The sequence below is a fragment of the Centropristis striata genome, chromosome 15 (assembly GCF_030273125.1).
Source record: "Centropristis striata isolate RG_2023a ecotype Rhode Island chromosome 15, C.striata_1.0, whole genome shotgun sequence".
Lineage (NCBI taxonomy): Eukaryota > Metazoa > Chordata > Actinopteri > Perciformes > Serranidae > Centropristis > Centropristis striata.
This window is the reverse complement of record NC_081531.1, coordinates 2880337-2901039: the sequence shown is the minus strand read 5'-3', so window position 1 is coordinate 2901039 and position 20703 is coordinate 2880337. Positions and strand designations below refer to the sequence as shown.

Genomic DNA, 20703 nt, shown 5'->3' with positions numbered 1-20703 from the left:
AGATCAGTTTAATGATTGTCACAGCTGAGCGTTGACCAATCAGGAGAGCGGACGCCTGGGGGGTCAACAGCCTCACAGAAACATCTATTGATCGTCCGACACACAAACTGGGACACGGATCTGTCTGCGGGTCTCTGCTGTCGTCGTCTGAGTTCCACATTTTTGTCAGTTTGTTGTTGAAAGCGGAATATTTAAGCGAGTCAGCATGAAGCCAGCTGTGGCTCTGCTGCTCCTCGTCCTGCTGCTGCTCGACGTCTCCTCTGCTGCAGAAGGTCAGACTCTTCTACTCTAACAAACCTAAAGCTGATGGAAATATCACTTATTTTTTATGTATCTACATTACAAAGGAGTAACATTTATGAACTGTAAAATGTGTTATTACTGTATTTAAATTGTGCATTTAGAGGTAAAGTGAGTTCTTGTTGACTCTGGTGCATTGAAAGGGTTAATAAGTATACTAAGTACTACTGAGGTACTTTTACTTTACTCCAGTATTGTTCACATGGGAGGTAATATCTAATGTTTATTATATATAACAAACTTGACTACACTGGTGCTTTTTAAGAAAAATAATTTGTGTGAACAGAAATAATCTTTCTGTTTTCACAAATATATTCATGGGCATTTTGGGTTTTTTTCTTTAAATGCACATCAATAATTAATTATTTGGTTCAAAATAATAAAAGGAATTATACAGTGAATAAATAGCCTAAAAATATTGATGTTGACATTCACAAATTTACAAGAAAAAAAACACAAATTTACGGGGGGGGGTCACATTTATGGAAAAAAACTCAAATTTAAGAAAATGAAATCAAATTTACAAGAAAAAAACACAAATGTACAAGAAAAAAACAAATTTACGGGAAAAAATCACATGTACGTGAAAAAAACTCAAATTTACGAGAATCTGTTTTCACAAATATATTCATGGGCATTTTGGGTTTTTTTCTTTAAATGCACATCAATAATTAATAATTCGAACAGTTCAAAACAATATAGGAATTATACAGTGAATAAATAACCCAAAAAATTGATGTTTTAGAAAACAATATAATTCTGATTTTAATCATCCAGAAAGCTCATAAATGAATACAAATTTGTTTCGCCAAACTTTTTCCTTTCTCCATTAATAATCTCCCAATTTATCAGATCTATCTTGTGACCCACTAGAGTTCCTGACCTCTGAGTTGGCAACCACTCGACTAAATCCATTTTTTATGAATAAATGAACTTCAGATCGACTGTCAAAAAAAAAAAATGTTGCCGTACACACTGATGAATCCTTGCAAAACATATCAGTCAAAGGGCCTTTTTCTGCAGACAGACTGTTTAAAATGAAGCTTTTTGCATGTCTACCCAATGTGTTTTCACTTCCTCCTGCACTTTAAGTCAGTTCCCCTTTAATCAACGCTTTGTGTCCTCAGAGTCGTGTGCGGGTCGCTGCGGCTCCTTCAACTCTCAGACTAAATGTCAGTGTGACTCCATGTGTGTTTACTACGGGAGCTGCTGCGCCGACTTCGACGCCATCTGCCCCAAAAAGAGTCAGTCCAACAGCGATTCACTCAATAAACTATTTGTGTTTTATGACTGAGTATTGGGCCACATTTAGAAAAATATATATATTTAATTACGAGAATAAAGTAGTAAATATTGAATTAATTACGAGAATAAAGTAGTAAATATTGAATTACGAAAATAACCTGGAAAAATATTTAATTAATTACGAGAATAACCTGGAAAAATATTTAATTAATTACGAGAAAAAAGTCGTAAATATTGAATTAATTACGAGAATAAACTTGAAAACTATTCACAAGTTTATTCTCGTAGATAATTAAATATTTTCAACTTTATTCTAGTCATTAATTAAAATTTTACGACTTTATTCTCATAGATAATTAAATATTTAAGACTTTATTCTCGTAGATAATTACATTTTTTACGACTTTATTCTCATCATTAATTAAATTTTTACGACTAATCTTGTAGATAATTAAATATTTCCAACTTTATTCTCAACGTTAATTAAATTTTTACAACTTTATTCTCGTCATTAATTCAATTTTTACGACTTTATTCTCGTAGATAATTAAATATTGTCGACTTTTTTCCTAAATGTGGCCCTAATACTCCGTCGTAGTATTTAACTCAAAATTCTTTGCTTTTGTAAATTATGATTTATTCACATTGGTTTGTTCCTTTCAGTTGCTCGCGGGGACACCTTCGAGGAGGCCGACTCAACGACGACGGCTGCCGGAGTCACGCCAACGAGTCTCCCGCCAACGAGTCTCCCGCCAACGAGTCTCCCGCCAACGTTCAACACCACGGCCGCCGCTCCACAGCGTGCCGACGCCACGCAGCAGGGGCCCACGCCACCTGTCGACCCCGACGCCGCCGCCTGCAGCGGCCGGCCTTTTGACGCCTTTTTGCAGCTGAAGAACGGCTCGATTTACGCGTTCAGAGGTAAACTGTTAACTGATTTTACCATTTTTACAATACTGTGGAGAGGTTTGGGGTAATACTTATAAATGTACAATACAATCTCTATCAATACTGCAGAAACGAGCCATAAGAATAATTCATAATACGATATGATTGTCCTGACTCTCAGCATATACCACTGATCAGCTCGTACTTTTCCTCCCAGGTGAATATTTCTTCGAGTTGGATGACACGTCGATCCTGCCCGGTTACCCAAAACGGATCCAAGATGTTTGGGGGATCTCCGGACCGATCGACGCTGCGTTCACACGCATCAACTGCCAGGGGAAATCCTACATGTTTAAGGTACAAACTCACCGACCTATTTATTTTATTAATTATTAAAATGTAGTTATTCTTTTTTAACATGTAGCTTTATTGGGTTGTCAAATACACAAGAAATGCACATTTAAATTGTCACAGACTTTTATGTTTAAAAAAACAAAATAAATAAATAAATAATAATAAAGAATAATAAATGTAAATAAATGTTTCAAGCGGATTGCACCTATAGGACGGCGTATTTGGGCCAAGTATGAAAAAAAAAAAAAAATATATATATATATATATATATATATATATATATATATATATATATATATACGGACCCGGGGAAGGGGGTTTTTTTCACTCTTCACTTATTTCGAGAAAAAAGTGGCAAATTAATGAGATTAAAAGTGGCAAATCTATGAGAAAAAATAGCATATCTACGAGATTGAAGTGGCAGATCTAGGAGAAAAAGATGGCAGATTTATACAATTAAAAGAGGCAAATCTAGGGAAAAAAAGTAGCAGATTTATGAGATTAAAAGTGGCAAATCTGGGAGGAAAAGTAGCAGATTTATGAGATTAAAAGTGGCAAATCTACAAGAAAAAGGTAGCAGATTTATAAAATTAAGAGACAACTCTACGAGAAAAAAGTCACAGTTTTATGAGATTGAAAGTGGAAAATCCACGAGAAAAAAGTAGCAGATTTATGAGAAAAAAGTTGGAAAAATATGCTAGTGTTTTGACTTTTTCCTTGCAGATTTGCCACTTTAATCTCATAAACCTACAACTTTTTTCTCCAAATATTACCCCCCTTCCCCCGGAGGGTACGGTGTCGTACCCATTGGATTACTGATGGGGCCAAACAATTTTTTAAAAAAGTATCATATTTATCAGATAAAATGAAAAAGATTTATCTTCTATTCCCATACATTTTTATAATGATTCATTAATAGAAGATATGAATGTTATAAGATAAGACTTTATTCATCCCGTAGTGGGGAAATTTAGTCGTCGGGTACAGACTGAGGAGTTTAAAAGACATAAAAACCAGAATAAAGAATTTAAAAAAAGATGTATACATACATACTGTACATAAATGGTATACATAAATACAAATATATATTTGCAATGTATATTGTCTTATTAGGAAGTATTTTAAAAGGTGTTTTTTCCCCCAAGCAGTGTTCCATTTCAGTTATTAGTTTGTTTAACAACCGTTGTGCCATCTGAATCTGTGGTTCCTGGACAGAAACATAATAAAACAATACAGTACAATAAAACCTGTTATTGTGATTATTATTAGCTGTATTTCGATTTGTTTTTTTTCTCAGTAATTACAATATCGACTTAATTAACTCAGCAAAAGAATCAAGGTCATGTCCATGTGTCAAACTTTATCACACGTGTTTGGTTATGTGAACAAACCTTGTCGCCAACATTTTATCCAACACGATGCCAGAATAATTAGAAAGGCTTTCCTGATCATTAAAGGTTTTCTGTGCAGCGTCTAAGCGTTTGTTTGATCACCAGGAGAAGTTAACGGGTTAAAACTGACCCTGACTGGTTTGACTGTTTTCACCCAATTAGCTGAAAGAGAGCCTTATTTCTGACACAAAACCATTTGAAAGAGGAAGCACAGGAAGGTTAAACCTCACTGCTTGGTGTTCTCCGTCAGGGGAACCAGTACTGGAGGTTTGACGGGGACGTCTTGGACGAGGACTATCCACGGGACGTCTCAGTCGGCTTCGATGGCGTTCCAGACGGCGTAAACGCAGCGTTCGCCATTCCAGCACCGAGTCACCGCGGCAAAGAGAAGGCCTACTTCTTCAAAGGTAATTCTGTACCAATGAGACACAACGAAACCAATAGTTTCTGTTCTTTTTGGCTCAACTTGCATATGAGTAATATTTTTACAAAAAATGTGCAGCAGAAAATATTGTTTTTGTAGTTGTTTTGTACTTTTATTGAAGTAATTCTATTTTATGGTACTGGTTTTTTTGTACTACCCAGAAATATTACAGTAGGTCCGCATATTGTTTAAATTATGGCAATACAATATGTATCATACAGGGGTTATAGTTCAATATATTGCATGTATTACAAAGCAATGATTCTATCTAATTTTAGCTGAACTTTAGCACATAGAGCACACAAACCTTGTTGTGATTTCTTGTCGTGAAGGAGGTGAAATAACGCTCCAAAGTTCGGCCGAACTTTAGCAAGAGGAAAAACTGACATGGCAGTTTTTAAACAGGTCCCTTGACCTCTGACCTCCAGATATCTGAATGAAAATGGGCTCTATTGAACCCACAAGTCTCCTCTCTACAGACATGCCCCCTTTATGCTGCTATCATTCAGTTGAAGCTGCATAAATCGGGTCTGACTGGAAAGCTGAGTCTCTTGTGGATTCAATGAGCCCAATTTTATTCAGTCTCCATATCTTGTTGGGAAAAGGGTGAAATAAAACTCTGAAATTGGGCTAAACTTTCATAAACGTGATTCATAGATGTGACATGCCCACTTTATGCAATTTATCAGAAGCTGTTTGGGGCAGAACCCATGCAGTGTTTCTCCGGGAGAAGGAGTTGAAATAAAACTCCAAAGTTGGGCAAAATTTTCACAAAGGAAAAACAGACATGCCCACTTTATGCTTGCTCTTTCCATTTAGCATAAATGTGTTTAAACAGTCTGTGAGATGCATAAATTGGGAGACACAACAAGACAAAAATCTATGTGGCCCTTTCACGTCTAAAAACTGCCCAAATATTGAATAAAGTATTATATGAAACAGAGAAAAGCGGCCAGGGCCACATAGATTTTTGTCTTGTTGTGTCTCCCAATTTATGCATCTCAGACTCTTTAAACACATTTATGCTAAATGGAAAGAGCAATGTTTTTCACGCTGTCCGAGTCAAAATGTGTTGTCTCCGTGTCTCCAGAGGACAAGTACTACCAGTATGAGTTCAAGCACCAGCCGTCCCATGAGGAGTGCGTCCAGATGAGCCGGTCCTCTCCGTCGATGCTGTTCTCCCGATACACCGACCTGTTCTGCGATCAGACGTGGGAGGATTTCTTCTCCGAGCTGTTTGGGAGCTCCTGTAAGCCTCAGCCGTGTTTCCTCGTGAGTTTAAATGTGTTTGTGTGTTTCTAATCGACCATAATTCTCCCTCAGCGGTCAGCGGTCGCCACACCGGCCCTCGATCCACCAGCACGGACTGGCAGGGCGTCCGGCCCCCCGTGGACGCGGCCATGGTGGGACGAGTCTACCTGAGTCCCAAACCCACGCTGCCTCCTCCACCGGCGAGGAGGCGCAGCAGCCGGAGGAGGAGGCCCAGCAAGAAGCGTGGGCAGCGGAGGCAGAGCCGCCACGTGTTTGATGACCTGTGGGGATACGATGACTGGTTCGACTACAGCGACTACAGCGACATGTTTGAGACCACCAAGACCGAGTCCAAAACCACCCCGGTTCAAAATGTCTACTTTTTCAAGAAAGGTACAGATACTTACATTTCTGTCCCTGAATCGAGCGGTTTCAACACAACAGAACGTTCTAGTAGGAGAGTGCCATATCGTATCGCTCACGATAATACCGGTATATTTTTTATATGATAAAGAAAAATACATATCATGATAATGGCAGCATTCCTACTTCTTGATGTAGTGACGTGAAATCAAAACTTACTGAAGTTAAAGTACAAAGGAACCAGCAACAAAATGTACTTAAAGCAGGGGTCTCAAACTCAAATTACCTGGGGGCCGCTGGAGGCAGTATCAAAATATCCAAAAAAGACACAAAATTTAAAAAATAAAAAAAAGACACAAAGTGACAGAAAAAAACTAAATTACTTAAGAAAGACACAAAATGACAAAAAAAAGACACAAAATGAAAAAGAAAAAAAAACTAAATTACTTAAAGAAGAAACAAAATGACCAATAAAAGACACAGAATTACCAAAGATGACACAAAATTACCAAAAAAGACACAGAATTACTAAAAAAAAGAAACAAAATTACTTTTAAAAAAAGACACAAAATGACTGAAAAAAACACTAAATTACTTAAAAGAGACTCAAAATGACAAAAAAAGACACAAAATGACAAAAAAAAGACACAGAATTACCAGGAAAAAAAACACAAAATTACTAAAAAAAGACACAAAATTACCAAAAAAGACACAAACTAAACTTTCATATCAAGGTGAGGGCCACAAAATATTGTCACAAGGGCCGCAATTAGCCCGCGGGCCGCGAGTTTGAGACCCCTGACTTAAAGTAATTAAAGTAAAAGTACTCATTATGCAGAATGACCCCAGTCAGATTGTTTTATATATTCTCTATATATTGTTGGATAATTATTTTTGATGCATTTATGTAAGCAGCATTTTTAGGGCTCATTTTAAATACTAAATATACTTTTACGTGGTTTAATTTATAAAAATGTTTAATCACTTTTAATGTTAAATCTTGATGAAAGGTGACTAAAGCTGGCAGCTAAATGTGGTGGATATTTCCCTTTAAAATGTTGTGAAGTAGAAGTATAAAGTTACATAAATAGAAGTACACAAGTTCAGTTGTTTGCCAAAAAATGGCCTCAAAATTGTACTTAAGTTCAGTTCTTGAATAAATGTTCTTAGTACTTATTTTTTATTATTTTCTAATTTCATTTTGCACTGAAGAGTCGAGAGTAAATTTTTTTTTGTATTTGGCAATTGTTGAGATTTGCACTTTACGCTACATTTTAGATATATATGGTTGATTTTTATTTTGTTGTTCGATTTTTATTGATTTAGACTCAAAAATAATCATACTTTCTATATATTTTTCAGTATTTTGTCATATCGTAAAGAATATCGTTATTGCAAATATTCCCTTAAATATGGTGATGTTATTTTAGGGCCATATCGCCCAGCCCTACACTGCAAAAAAGGTGTTTAGTCTAAAAACCAGATAAAACAGTAAATCTGAGGGAAATGATCTTGCTGCATGGACAGATAATTTACCTTGACAATATTTCTTGAATTAAGATTATTAAATCTATAAATAAGCATGTTGACACACAAAAGAAATGAACTCTTAAAACAAGATGACTTATCTAACACTTCTAAATCTGAGTTATTTTATCTTGGTATGAACCAAATAATTTGTAGTGTACATGTTAGTATCAGAATGAATTAAATCCAGGCATCAAAAGTGTGTTCAAAGACTAAAAGTAATTAGGGTTTGCCATTCACATTCACATAATTAATAATCCCTAGAAAAACAAGTGGTTCTTCACGGCTTTGCTTTTTGGAAAAGATTCCCTTTGAGCTTCCTCCTTTAACACCTTCTGGTTTCTTCCCTTTTGATGATATCAGATAAATACTACCGCGTGGATCTGCAGAAAAAACGTGTGGACTCGGCCGTCCCTCCTTACCCACGATCCATCGCCAAATACTGGCTGGGCTGCAAGACCGAAGAGACGCCCGACGCTTCCAGGGCAGAGAAGAGATAAAGACAGACAAACCAGTCTGCAGAACGTAAAGAGAGATTCACTCTCCTTCATAGCAACAAGTCCTAATCACACAATGACTTTAATATAGAGTCTGTTATTCTTGTTGTTGACGCATTTAGTTCATGATAAACTCCCTCTGATGTCCCCGCTGGATTTAGGTGGATGTGCTGACATTCTGCATGATTTAATAAAATGTAGATTTCAGTTCTGAGTGCCTCAGTGTTCTTTTACTCTAAATATAAAAGTCAAAACACACCCAACACATTGCCTTGGTACTGACCTGAACATTTAAGAAGTGTCTGTCTGCACTGCTGAAAAGGTGTTTAGTCTAAAAACCAGATAAAAACACAGAATCTGAGGGAAATGATCTTGCTGCATGGACAGATAATTTCACTTGACAAGATTTATTAAATTAAGATTATTAAATCTAGAAATAAGCATGTTGAACGCTTAAAATAAGAAATTAACTCTTAAAATAAGATTAATTATCTAACACTTCTAAATCTTTTTTTTTTTTTATCTTGGTAAGAAACAAATAATTTGCAGTGTGTGTGTGTAGTTCATATCTCTCTGACCGTTAGTCAGACTGACCTCAGATTTCATGTTTTTTTTATTCATTTTTCAAAATATCATTATTTACGGAGGACGTGTTGCAGCAATTATAGTCTGTTGTCATACTAGAGCATGTGATTTTTGTCAAAAATGGTCAAATTTCAAAATGGCTAAAAATGGTTATTATTAATACTAATAACAAGGTTAAAGGTGTTCACATTATTGTGTCCACTCCCTGTAGGTGCAGTTCAGTCTGTCGGCCAGCAGGAGGCAGCAACACACTGATAACATGCAGAGTTTCTCCTGCACTAAATGTGTTGTTGTGTCCTCTAGATCAGCTGTTCTCAACCTTGGGGTCGGGACCCCAATTGGGGTCGCGAGATGATTTCTGGGGGTCGCCAAATCATTTTGGAAGTCAGCTCTGTCTGTGTTCATGTGTTAATGTGTTTTAGTCTTTTTGGTCATTTTTGGTCACTTTGTGTCTTTTTTGGTCATTTTGTTTCCTTTTTTTGGTCATTTTGTGTCTTTTTTCATCATTTTGTGGTCAATTTGTGTCTTTTTTTGGTCATTTTGTGTCTTTTTTTGGTCATTTTGTGTCTTTTTTTTGTTATTTTGTGTCTTTTTTTGGTCATTTTGTGTCTTTTTTGATCATTTTGTGGTCAATTTGTGTCTTTTATGGTCATTTTATGTCTTTTCTTGTCATTTTGTTCCGTTTTTTGGTCATTTTGTTTCTTTTTTGGGTGATCTGAACTGTCCGTGATTCTGTTCAGTGAGCGGGGGTCGCGGACAACATGCATATTAAATTGGGGGTCGCGACTCAAAAAGGTGGAGAACTACTGCTCTAGATCAGTGGTTCCCAACCTTTTTCTTGAGGGACCCACATTTTTACCACTGTAAACTTTGGATTTTTCTTCCATCTAATCAGCAAAGATCAGGCTTCAGCACATATGGTGACACCATGACATCTGACCAATCAGTATGATAATAATATAATAATATTAACTTTATTTACCTTGACCTCCAATGTAAAAATGAAAAATTTAGAAAAATCTGCAAGAAACAGTCGAGGAGAACTTGACTATGAAGGCATATTAAGGCCAAGTATGAATAAAAATAATAGTTATTTTTCTAGAAAAAAGTTGCAAATTTACTAGATTAAAGTGGCAAATTTACAAGAAAAAAAGTCGCAGATTTCAGAGATTTAAAGTAGCAAATCTGCGCCAAAAAAATTGCAGATTTACGAGAAAAGAGTGGGGAAAAAGCAACTTTTTTTCCCCCATGTGTTTTGTTGTGGCACCGTTCCTTTAATTGATGATCTTTGCAGAAAATGTTAGAGTGGACTGTTACACCTCAATAGATGGTCTTTGAAAAAATGGATTAAGAAAACGCTAGAGTGCGCTGTCTTGTGTATCATAGAAGACTAGAGACCTGGAGCATTAGACTAGAGACCTGGAGCATTAGACTAGAGACCTGGAGCATTCAGACTAGAGACCTGGAGCATTCAGACTAGAGACCTGGAGCATCCAGACTAGAGACCTGGAGCATCCAGACTAGAGACCTGGAGCATTAGACTAGAGACCTGGAGCATCCAGACTAGAGACCTGGAGCATCCAGACTAGAGACCTGGAGCATTCAGACTAGAGACCTGGAGCATCCAGACTAGAGACCTGGAGCATTAAGACTAGAGACCTGGAGCATTCAGACTAGAGACCTGGAGCATCCAGACTAGAGACCTGGAGCATTCAGACTACAGACCTGGAGCATTCAGACTAGAGACCTGGAACACAAAATACACAAATCTACTGAACGTCTTTGACACTAAATCACAGCACAGATTTTTCTCTGCTGCTCTAAAGGTCTAAAGGAGTCTGAATGATTCTGGAGGAGTTTAAACATTTCTATTCTAAAACATCTTGTGCTGCTCAAATCTGCATAAATATAATGTCTCTATAATCTCAGGTCCTCACAAGATCATTTAGGGGCCCAAAAATAATAATTCCCTACATTAATGGTGCCCATGACATGAATTTGAAACCTACTGAATGCAGCAAGTAAATACATTTAAAATAGTTGAATAAAATATAAAAACCTACATCATTAATTGTGTAAATGTTCAGTCAGGAATACATTATTTTCACATCATCGAGTCGATCTGTTTATGATTTTAAGTCCTCTTTATAAAAAACACTGATACGCCACATTTAAGACTTTTTTGTTTTTATTACAGAACTCAAACATTTCTGACATTTAAGCCACGCCCACAAACCTGACCCGCCCTTCACAATAAAAGCCCAATAATGCATGAACAGTGAAAATGCCATAAAGTTAATTAGTTTAATTTCAAATATGAAGCAGAACATGAAAGTTGAAATCTGTTAATAAATATAATAGGACAGATTTTTTTTTACACAATATTAATTAATCCTTTATGGTCTCAAATTTTAAATGACAGTAAATTATATGTAAAAATACCAAAAAATACACATATTGCTGAGTGTAAGATTAATGAAACTTTCTGTTTTTTACAGTGAAACATTAAATTAAATGTTAAAAAAATGAAAAAATAAATCATCAGAAAACTGTAAAAAGTCTTGCATCAAAAGTTGTCAAACACTTAAAGTAACAAACACTTTAGTTATTCTACAGAAGTATATATTTAAATACAGATATTAATTGTATATTATCTGTATTTTTAACTAAATTATCAGTAAAATAACTTGTTTTCTGTTATTTGACAGTATTTTTTATACATAACACTCAAACGCCAATAAAAGATAAAAACAATTTTTTTTTTTTTACAGAGAATTCACTTTAAAGATTTGATCAATAATCGATCAGGAAACCACAGAGACGCCTGGCAGTCAGAGTGATTGACAGCTCTTTGTGATGTGACATCATCATGACATCATCATGACATCATTTCCTCACACTGACAGAGAAACAAACGTCCCGAGGACAACGTGGTCACATGTTCCTCAAAGACTTCAGACGATGCTGATCGTCTATTCCTGTTGTCCTGCAGCCACAGAGACCTTCACTGGTAAAACCTGCAGATTCTTCAGATCATAATTCTTAAAATATGGAAACATCGTCTCAGTGAAAGTGTGTGTGAAGGTGTGTATGTGTGTGTTAGTGTCAGCATCAGAGAACGACAGCTTTCCTCTGTTCCAGTCCAGATTCACTCTGATCCTCTGAGACTTCTTCTGAACTACGAGAACAGTTCGTCCATCTGATGGTGACTCTGAGTAGTATTTATCTCCATACAACCGTATTCTCCATAATCCAGACGTTATGCCTCCTTTCCTCTGAGACTCTGCTAACACACCCAGATACCAGAATGTATTGTCTCCAACCTGGACCTCCCAGCTGTGAGTCCCTGAGTTAAAGCCCTCAGAGCCCAGAACAGAGCAGGAATAATCATCAATCCTCTCTGGATTATCAGGAAGCTGCTGTCTCTCTCCTGCTCTCAGACTGGTCAGATCTTCAGACAGGATGAGTTCTATACCAGCAGTGTTTGGGTCCAGAACAACAGGACTGTAGGAGACCAGGTCCTTCATCTTGTTCCAGATGTTGAAGGCCAGGTTGCCCAGGTGTTTGGCCTGGTCTATCAGAGCTCCTGAGGGCAGCTGTGGATCCTCCAGCAGGGGGCGCTGCTGGACTCTTTCCACTGCAGCCTTGTAGTTCTGCAGGAATGAGACGTGTTCAGCTCTCAGCTGGTCCTCTGTGGCTCTGACTGTGTCTGAAAGAGCTGCTATCTCTCTGCTCAGAGCCTCCATCTTCTCCTTCATCATCTGACTCTTCTGCTCCTCTTCCTCCCTCAGTGCAGCCATCCTGGCCTCCTCTTCCTCTTCTAGAAACTGGTGAAGCTTCTTAAACTGCTCCTTAATCTGCGTCTCTGTGCGTCGGGCCTGGACCTGAATGTGTTCTGCTGTTTGATCAAACTTCACTTTAACTTCTTTAAAACTCTTTAACTTCTTCTTTAAAGGCTCCAGAGTTTCCTGAAGTTCCTTCTTGTGTTGTTCTGCAGCTTCATCGATGGGTCTGATTGTGTGCTTGGAGTGTTTCTCTGAGTCTCTGCAGATGTGACACACTGGCTGCTGATGGTCCAGACAGAAGAGTTTGAGTTTCTCAGAGTGCAGACTGCAGAGAGCCTCTGAAGCTCTCTGATCTCTCTCCTGTAAGAAACTCTCACACAGGTTCTTTAACGCCAAGTTAGGAGGTAGACGATCCTTTGAGGATCTTCTCTTACAGACCGGACACTCTCTGGTTGGTTTCCCCGTCCACCAGCTCTGCAGACAGTCTCTACAGAAGCTGTGGCTGCATGACAGAAGAACAGGATCTTTAAAGATGTCGTGGCAGACAGAACAGCAGAGATCCTCCTCTAATCTGGAAGCCATTTAGTCTCTGAGTGAAGCTGAAAACACAGCAGACAAACAGCTCAGCCACTCCCTGTTCTCTCAAAGTTACTTTCACTTTCCTGTAAAACTGTCGTTCAGTTTGTGAATTCAGCAGCTGGTGAAGTGGAGCTGATTGTAATTTTCTATTTTCATTGAACGCCTCTGAATCTGGATTGAAACTGCTGTTTTAAGTACTACAATCTCCTGAAGTCGTCCTCTTTCAGTCAAAGTGGAGGTTTTAGTCTGAAGCTGGATCTTATCCTCCGTCTCTCAGAGTGTGTGTGTGTCTCTTCGTCTCCGTTTGGCAGAATAACAGCCTGTTTCCTGGTTTGTCTCGGGTGACTCAGCTGAGGGGCGGAGCTTTAACACAACAGTTTATCAGGTTGAGTCTCATTCCAAACGGGTTAATAACTGACCTGCAGATATCTGAAGGAAAATGTTTCCCCACGAGTCTCTTTACTGACATGCTGTCAGTCTTTGTCTTTGTGCATCCTGGGGTCCCTATACAGTCTGTGAGCTGCATAAATCAGGTCTGAGTGTAAAGCTGAGACTCTTGTGGATTCAATGAGCCCAATTTTATCCAACCTCTATATTTAGTCAGGAACAGGGTGAAATAAAACTCCAAAGTCTGGCTAAATTTTCACAAAAGAAAAACAGACAGACTCACTTTATGCTCGTTCTTTGGATTTTAGTTTTTTTGTCCTATAGTATGTGAACATTTTTGAGTCTCTAATCTGTGTGGGACCCCTGGCTGTTTTTTTCTGTTTTAAATGATACTATATGTATATGTATATTTAATATGATACTATTCAAATCTATTTGGGCTGTTTTTAGACCTGACATCCCCACTTTATGCACTTTATCCGATCTTGTCAGGAAGGAGGTGAAATAAACCTCCAAAGTTGGGCTGAGCCAGGTGTGCTCCTGCAGCCACACCGGCCTCTATGGATCAGTTAACCAGCCCTGGTACAGACTAATAGTCCAGCAGCTTAACTCCAATATGTATAAGAATCGTTCAGTTTGTGATAAAAGCATGAAATTTGGTACATATATTGCCAAAGGCATACTGAAAAGATTTGGATATGGAGGCATCATGAATTTTCAACATGGCGCCCATGGCAGCCATTTTTCAAAATGGCCACCAGAAACAACAGTTTTCTTATGAGTGATGGATATAATGTGACATTGTACACAGAATTTGATTAATTAATTACCATAAGTGCTTGCTAATGTGTTTTTTGGATTAGACATTTTCATTAAAAATTAAAAATGGCCGCCATTGTTTCCAGACTGGTTAGATACACATAAACTCTGTGTCGAATTATACATTTTTCTTGATGCATAATTTGAATTAGCAAATGTAGAATTTCTGAGAATATTTGCTCTATCTCACAAGACATATGTTAAGTGAGGCCAAATCTAGGGTCTATCACAAGGAAGACTATTCACACTCTCCTTCACAGAAGCAGAGGGCAGTGCATTGCAACTGAGCTTTTTTGCACTTGCAATGCCCAACACAACCCTTCTTACATTTGCAAGAGACAAGTTCATAACTGGACTGGCCTGCATCTGGTAGGCATGTCCAGAAGGGTTCATAGTCTCCCTCAGATGTCTTTGACCAACCCCATTTGCACGGTGAAGGTAGTTCTGGTGTTGACACCAGCACTTGACCCCACACATGACCTCCTTGTGTACTGCTCTCTTGACATGCTCTTCCAGGGCAGCCTTGGTCGGAGGGATTGATTCTACATTGTGCCTCTTGGCGAATAATTTCCTTCTTGCCGTATCTATTTCTGTGCATGTGCTGGTTTGGTCATAGAGTAGGATAACAAACCTCTCAATTGTGGCCATTACCTCTTGTGGTATCTCAGTTGGGGCTGAAGACAGTTTCAACAGGGCATGTGTAAGTTCAGGAAACACAGTCCATACAGCCCACGCAGTCTTTTTCCCATGGCCAACAAAGCTTGACACAGTGTCGCAACCGGTCACTGCATGGAACAGTGGTAGCGCACGTGCTTTCTCAGGTCCTAGCCCTGCTGCAATTTCATGGGCTGCTAAGTATCGGAAACTCTTTCCAGTTCCGAAAGCCAACCAAAGCTCGTCTTCTGGTTGTAGAGTCTGAGCCACTGCCACAGCTAGCACCACAACATCAGTATCAACTGTTTGAATCATGATCTTATGATGGCCATTTCTTGCTGCATGGGCTACATGTAATAACATGCGACTATCGGCTTCCTCATGTGTACAAGGAGCAATTGAAGACCTATCTGGGAGTGGTGGCTTGCTAAGGACTTCTATGTCACTAGTGATAACAAGCTGTCTGTCCTCCTGCAGTAACGATGTGAGCAGAGCTTTTGAGAGAAAGGCAAACAATTCTGTCTTATTGCTGTCAACTCTGAGAAAGTTTGGCCAGTTCCTGGGAATGGCTACATCACCTACCACATGTCTCTGAATCCCAGTTCCATGCTTTGCTCTTGTAGCAGCTTTCAGAGAATCAGACAAGTAGCGGTCCCACACCAGATCAAGCCTGGACACACTTTCAAGTTTTCTGGTCAGATATGGAATGAAGATCCCATGGGCATAGTCATTGAAGGTTTTTACTGAACTTGGTTTCAGCATCTGGATGATGGCTGCCCCATCTACAGGTACAGGTAACCTTTGGACTTTCTGAGTATGCACTGTGAACTTGTTAAAGGCATGGAAGCAGATCACTCTTCTGTCCCAGTCGGAGACCTCCCCCATCATACATATCAGACCGTCATACAAGTGACGGCTGCCATCTTGGGAAATGGCAGCCATCTTGAATATGAAATGATACTTTTCAATTATCCTATAGACATTTACCAAGTACAATATATGGTAAATATGTCTAAAATATCACATTATGTCTGTCACTCATAAGAAAACAGGCGTTGCTGGTGGCCATTTTGAAAAATGGCTGCCATGGGCGCCATGTTGAAAATTCATGATGCCTCCATATCCAAATCTTTTCGGTATGCCTTTGGCTATATGTGTACCAAATTTCACACTGAACGGTTGTTTTGGTTATCTGCTGCACTATAATGTCTGAAAAATGACCTCATCTGTTTTCAAATGTGGTTCTTTTGCGCCCTCTGCTGGACAAAGGCCATCATATATGTAGACTTAAATATTTCACCTCTCTCCTCATGTGTAAAGCACACATCATAATCTATTTAGTGTCCAAACAATCAAAGTCAACGTTAAATCAAACCCAATCAAAGTGCCACTGGTGCACCATGTTTATGTGCTGTATTCAGGCAGAACAAGCTTATTGTCCGTGCAAAGCTGTGAGTTACTGATTGTTTATTTGTCCAAAAACAAAAGAACAAAAAAAAAACACGGCTCCTGATGCCTCTCTTGCAATTGTAAAATCAAACAAAAACGAAGGCCCACCCAGGTGCATGCTGGATCTCCATGAATGATGAAAAATGACATAGAAAAGTGAATAAATATATAAATAAATGCAAAAGAGAGACATATTTTTTTTTTTTTACACGTAATACATTATTTATTTAGCTATTTCTGTATTTATTTATTCATTTATTTCTACATTTTCATGTATTTATTTAGTTATTTCCACTTTTTTTATTTCCAAATTGATTGATTTATTTATTTATATATTTATTCCTACATTTATTCATTTCTACATTTATTCACTTTTTAATGTATTTATTTAGTTATTCCCACGTTTATTTTTACATTTCCATATGTATTCATTTTTTATAAATGTATTCATCTATTCATTTATTAATATATTTATTCCTACATTTATTTATTCATAAATATATTCACTTTTTTATGTATTCATTCATTCATTTATTTATTTATTTATACTTATGTCATTTTTTCGTCCTTCATAGTTTTCTTCCTGTCTACCTATAATTACCCCAATTTCCATAAAAAAATAAAATCCTAATTATGTAAAACTAAATAATACTAAAACAACAATAATAATTAAACTACACAAATAACTAGCAAAATAAAATATCAAAAATCAAATCAACATCTAGAATAATCAAACAATACGACTCATTATTAAATTAAATACTAACAAGGGGGGGAAAAGCTCCTACAGTTTATATTACAATTTTTATTGCATTAGTTTTTTAGACCCAGTGAGAAGAACAATGTATTTTTTTAAAAAGTCTTTTGTTCTAATTTTCCATATTTACCAATACACGTGAATTGTTGACTTATTAATGAAGCTTCTTTTTGTTGGTTCTTTCTTTGGCATTTGTTTGTTTTTCTCTGTTTGTTTGTGGTTTGTACTTCAATTTTTAAGTCTTTTCAGCAGATCTTCACCGTGCTGAGTTTCTCTGACTATTATTATTATTATAATTCATATTATTATTATTATTATTATTATTAATAATAATAATAATAATAATATGAATTATAATAATAATAGTTAATTGATAATTATTCATATTATTATTATTATTATTAATAATAATAATAATAATAATAATAATAATATGAATAATAATAAGATCTATATTATCTCTATGGTTGCCGCCTTCTGTCGAAGACGGCTTCTGATTGGCTGAGCCACGTTCTAAATCGAACGTAAAGTGACGACAGTAGTCATGAACGTTCTAAGGATTATCGTTCGACGGTTGTTTTTGTTGTTGTTGTTGTTGTTGTTTTTACCGTTTTAAGACCAAGCGTTTTAAAGTAACATAAACAATACATATCTTTGTTATTTCTGGTTTTAAAACAGCTGTTACAGTTTGTTAAAACACATCCAGGCCGCGCGGAACGTTATGAAAGAATCGAGGAAAAGGCACCGCTGGGATTCGAACCCAGGATCTCCTGTTTACTAGACAGGCGCTTTAACCAACTAAGCCACGGCGCCACGTGATGACGAGCAAGCCAGCCGACAATATATAGAAAACTACAGAGGGTGATGTTATGACTACAGAAGTTTTGAAATGACGAAAGATCTTCGTTTTATCCCTCTGGAGTTCACGAAAGCGCCGGATTCCCTGCTGTCAGCTTCGCTCTGAAGTTTTGGCTTTTCTACAAGTTTCCATGTTACATTTAGCACATCAACTCTTTTCAAAGGTAAAAAAACCCACCTCGACCAAGTGTAACATGATATTACTGAAGTTTTTGCAGGATTTTATTGAATTTTGCAGTGTGCATTCAGCATTTTTAATGCAATCGTTTGTGCTTAATGCTTTTTGTGTGATTGTTGTGTTTTTTTATGTGGTTTTTTTTTTTTGTTTTCTCTGTTTTTTTGCCATTTTTTGTGTTTTTGTGTATTTTTCTGTTTTTCTGCTTTTTTGTCATTTTTTGTGTTTTTGTGTGTTTTTTATGTATGTTTTTTTGTATTTTTTTTGTGTGTTTTGTGTTTTTTTTTGTGAGGTTTTTGTATTTTTTGTGTGGTTATTTTGTGTTCAAAATGTTGATCCAGTAAGTCAAAATGACAAAATAATAATCAGGTGAGGTTGTGTTGAAAAAAATTATACCAACATTTTAAGTGGTTTATAGAGGCAGAATGAAAAATAGTCAAAACCCATCAAAATAAACCCAAACTCCAAAGGGTTAATAAAGTGGGTTAAAGTGAAAATATAAGTAATATAATATAAATAATAATAATATAAATAAATAATTGTCAGATCACGCTGAAGTTGTGCTAAGAAAATACCAAATACCAAACATGGGTATAGTAAATATTATGTGGTATATCAGAGCCCAGAGGGTTAAGCAAAATATATGCTGCAAACCTGTACTTCTCTTGTAGATATTAAAACAAATGGCATTGTATTTTATTTTTACTTCTTTGCGACGATAAACCAAACGCTTTTTTAACGTTACGTAACTTTAACTGTCAAAATTGAATGTAAAAATGCGATTATACATTTTAAGCATAAAACAGTTAACACTGAATTCATTGTAAATTTGGAATATTTATGCCTTTTGGTAAGTTGTATATACATTAATGCAAAATAACAAAATTTACCCCCAATTTCACTGTTTTTTAATCTATATTTAAAACTTTGAAACGTATAAAACTAATATAAAGTAGGCTCACAAAGTAAAACTGTATGGTGAATTACGTTTTCTTTCTGTTTTTTGTTTTTTTTGTAATTGAAGTTTATCCTTATTCTTTTTTTGTATTATCTAATATATTATTATTTTTCCTGTACTAATATTATGAGTACATGTCAATAATTTTGTATATTTTAATGTTTGTTTTTTTACTCAAGTTTGCAGGGGGACAAACAAAGTAGAATACCATTTATTTATTTTTTTAAACATAAAGTCCTTTCTTCGGGGCAGTCTCATCATAAACAGCCTGCTGTATTAAAGGCTAAACGTATTTACAGTCCAATTTCTATGCTGTATAATATTGAAGTTTATCCTAATTTTGTTTTTAATTATTTATGTATTCAAACCCAAATATTCTCGATTTTCCGGACTATTATGATGCGTACATGTCGGCAAAGTTGCAGAGGGAAAAAAACAGTCAAGTAGAATAAAATTTGTTTAATTTGTAAAGCTCATATAAAAAAAATCTACAATCTGTAAATAACTGTATACATTCTTTAACATAGGAAAGTCCTTTCTTCGGGGCAGTGGCATCATATATTATGGCTAAATGTATTTACAGAGTGGTCATAAATATCTAACTTTCTTCTAAATATGTTGGGTCTTTTAACCCAGAAGATAATCAATCATTGCTGCAGAAATGTCCAGGTCCGACAGATTGAAGTCGCCCAGGTCCTGGAAGCACAGGTCTGACAGGTCTGACAGGTGGTCCACGGACCCCCCGCTGCTGGAGAAGCTCTGGTGGTCCAGCGGACTCTGGACGTCCCCCCTCGGTCCAGGATGTGCCACTTCGGCGCAGCGGCTCCCAACGGGTCCATGTGCGTCCCGGAGGAACGCCTCCAAGTCTTCCGTCACGTGCCAGTCCCCGAGCCCGCCGCGTGGACTCGCATCACGGTGGTAATCTGGGGTTTGGTGGTGTTGGCGGACTCCTGGCAGACCCAGACCCAGACCCAGACCCAGCTCGGGTGGAGCTTCGTCAGCAGCGATAGGTGATGTAGGTGTTGGCAGGGACTGAGTGCCCAGCATGGCCGAGAGCCTGGTGGACTGGGGCAGACTGGGAGCAGGGAAGGAAGGGGCCGGGGCCAGGAACGGGGGGGCTGGGGGTCGGGGGGTAGTAGAACGGACGGTGGGGGTCTGTGGAGGGTCTGGAGACCTCTCTGGTTGGTTTCTTGCTCTTGAAATATCGGGCGCGTCGATTCTGAAACCAGACCTGTTGAGAAGAACGACGTGGTTATTTTCACGTCGTTATCAGAGATTCAGGATAGAGGGAAGAAGGTGCTTTTAAAAGCTGTGAAACTGTTTACATTACACTACAAATGACAAAAAAGGGACACAAAATGATCAGAAAAAGACTCAAAGAGAAACAAAAAAATGACCAAAAAAGTCACAAAATGATCAGAAAGAGACAAAAACAGTTTTCTCCACATATTGTACAT

The 20703-nt window shown here is 37.3% G+C and overlaps 2 protein-coding genes and 1 non-coding gene across 3 annotated transcripts; 1 reads left to right on the top strand and 2 right to left on the bottom strand.

The window, feature by feature from the left end:
- The first annotated feature begins 81 nt into the window (after positions 1-81).
- Positions 82-8447, top strand: vtnb (vitronectin b). Its single transcript, XM_059351221.1, has 8 exons — positions 82-272; positions 1428-1544; positions 2209-2466; positions 2651-2790; positions 4429-4585; positions 5693-5851; positions 5926-6246; positions 8107-8447. The coding sequence occupies exons 1-8, from the start codon at positions 206-208 to the stop codon at positions 8241-8243; spliced, it is 1356 nt and encodes a 451-aa protein (XP_059207204.1). The 5' UTR covers positions 82-205; the 3' UTR covers positions 8244-8447.
- Positions 8448-11663: 3216 nt separating this feature from the next.
- LOC131986908 (E3 ubiquitin-protein ligase TRIM35-like) lies at positions 11664-13303 on the bottom strand. Its single transcript, XM_059352049.1, has one exon. It carries the CDS (start codon positions 13190-13192, stop codon positions 11798-11800), a length of 1395 nt encoding a protein of 464 aa, XP_059208032.1. The 5' UTR covers positions 13193-13303; the 3' UTR covers positions 11664-11797.
- A 4691-nt stretch (positions 13304-17994) lies between these two features.
- trnat-agu (transfer RNA threonine (anticodon AGU)) lies at positions 17995-18068 on the bottom strand. Its single transcript has one exon. It is a non-coding gene; the product is annotated as a tRNA-Thr (tRNA).
- Positions 18069-20703: the final 2635 nt, after the last annotated feature.

Coding starts and splice junctions, on each gene's coding strand:
- vtnb (XM_059351221.1), top strand. CDS start 206: ATGAAGCCAGCTGTGGCTCTGCTGCTCCTCGTCCTGCTGCTGCTCGAC. Junction 273..1,427: donor CGTCTCCTCTGCTGCAGAAG/GTCAGACTCTTC, acceptor TTGTGTCCTCAG/AGTCGTGTGCGGGTCGCTGC. Junction 6,247..8,106: donor TGTCTACTTTTTCAAGAAAG/GTACAGATACTT, acceptor TGATGATATCAG/ATAAATACTACCGCGTGGAT.
- LOC131986908 (XM_059352049.1), bottom strand. CDS start 13,192: ATGGCTTCCAGATTAGAGGAGGATCTCTGCTGTTCTGTCTGCCACGAC.